At 44.2% G+C, this 1,970-nt stretch overlaps 1 protein-coding gene across 1 annotated transcript; it reads right to left on the minus strand.

Moving 5' to 3' along the window:
* Positions 1–575: 575 nt before the first annotated feature.
* On the minus strand, positions 576–1,949 carry fancf (FA complementation group F). The gene has a single exon (XM_088996424.1). It carries the CDS (start codon positions 1,947–1,949, stop codon positions 870–872), a length of 1,080 nt encoding a protein of 359 aa, XP_088852550.1. The 3' UTR covers positions 576–869.
* Positions 1,950–1,970: the final 21 nt, after the last annotated feature.

Here is a 1,970-nt window from a genome sequence, read left to right on the forward strand (position 1 = left end):
AATAACGAATTGCTTTTGGTGCGCTGCCTCCACGTGATGAAAATCCAATGAGATCATTTACATGTTTTTACAACAGAGGAGCAGGTGAGACCATTTTAATCATGGTCGCTTCCCCTTTTGTCAGTCGCATATGTTACTCCCGCCCTGGAAATAAATTGGTTGTGTACACGCGAGCTGTTACTCGGTGACCCTTGTCTGCTTGTCTGTCACTGCGTGAATTGCTTTCACGGAGTGTTAAACGAGCCATGGCTGTGTTGGTGTTTGCATGCACACCATGTCACGGTCTCTAATCCACGGTGCAGCGCACACCAGTTATTGTGCAGCCTTTGACCGAACACACAGGATGTGCCTAATTGATCCCTTGCCACAGAAGAGCTGCGCCCTATCGGCAGTCATGTGTGAGTTAGTATTCAAGTCATCTGACTGGCTCGGTCCAATCACGCTTGCGTTTCACAACTATGTCAGAGATTTCCACACACATTTTAATAATTGTGAATGATGCTGTTAGTTAAACAACATTTCAGATGTGCAACATCTTACATTACATTTTTTAATCCTACAATAGACATACAGTACGTGTATTTGCTTTAAAATCCTAACAAAAAGTTCAAGGAGCACCAAGAGTAGTTTCATTGAATCCTTGACCTCTGCACTCTGAAGTAGACATACTGTGTCGCCTATTTTGAATACTACAGCAAAGTTCATTTTATGTGCAGACGAAGTAGAATGAGCATATGAGGATTTTTTTTTAAATCTAGTTTATTTCCCCCATTCTCAAATCAAATCAGGACTTTGTTCCTTTGATTTAACAATAATTTTACATTGGAGAAACCAAAACAATTCTGAGTAATTTCAATGAGATTTTAGAATCAATGTGGAGTTGATGCTGAATTTGACATTTTTGAAACTCCATCAAGCTTCAATTGACAATTGCGTATTTCTGTTAGGAGATCTCCCCACACACTTAGTCCTCTGACATCAAAGTCTCCATCCGATATCCTCAAATCATTCAGTTCTTTTTCTACAGTGGTCCTTAGAGTGGGACAAGCCTCGAACAAGCTCAGAAAACGTTCAGTCACTTCTTGAAAAGACACTTTGGTACTTGTGCTGCTTTGCGCCCATTCACCATCATCGACGGAGTACTCCATCTCTGCAGCCCACTTTTTAAGAACAGCACAGTACATGTCTCTGAATTTAATATGTTCTCTTGCCAGGTTCTGAAGAATAGATGTAGGCAGTGTGAAGCACATGCCTTCCAGCAGGCTGTGATTTTGCTGGAGCCAATCCTGGAGAAAATCCACTGAAGCAATGTGTGCATGTGTGTTGTCTCCAGTAAGCAAAACAGCAGCGAGGACCAGATAAAAATGTTCTGCTCCGTTGCATCTTTTGAGGACTGAGTCAAGAAAACACCACACCTGACGGGGTTCACCGCCTTGGCTCAGCAGGGTGTGAAGGCTTTTTGTCAAAAAGATGCCCTGCACCTCTGCACTTGCTTCTGACTGACATGTGAGTGGGCTCAATATTTTATGAGCAGATTTGCATTGAATGATGCGACCGCATAGTCCTGTGGAATCCGGGTATTCTCCTGGTTTGACATGCACTGGTTTTGTGTTGTCAAAGAGTATCTTCATAATGGAAAGGGGCAGATTAGGGTTGTTCAGCAGCCCTGTCAGCAACAAGTGCTGGCATTGTGACAGGTCCAAAAAAGAGAGGTCAGTGTAGTCAGCAAAGACAGCTCGTAAACGTCTATTAGTGTGCTGCAGTTGACTATCCACAATTCCCTTAATTTTATGGTTTTGGTGGTATTTGGAGAAAATGTGCTCGCAGTAGCAGGCCCAGTGAAAAGCCCGAGTGAGAGACTGTCGGTCCCACAGACGCACGTCACTGCTCCGCGCCGCCACTGCCAGCAACTCGATCGTACTCGACAAGTTCTTCAGCGTCGCCTCCATGCGGCGCTCTCAGCGGTCACA

This window comes from Hippocampus bargibanti, linkage group LG05 (genome assembly GCF_051943395.1).
Source record: "Hippocampus bargibanti isolate YZ-2025 linkage group LG05, ASM5194339v1, whole genome shotgun sequence".
Classification (NCBI taxonomy): domain Eukaryota; kingdom Metazoa; phylum Chordata; class Actinopteri; order Syngnathiformes; family Syngnathidae; genus Hippocampus; species Hippocampus bargibanti.

Coding starts and splice junctions, on each gene's coding strand:
- fancf (XM_088996424.1), bottom strand. CDS start 1,949: ATGGAGGCGACGCTGAAGAACTTGTCGAGTACGATCGAGTTGCTGGCA.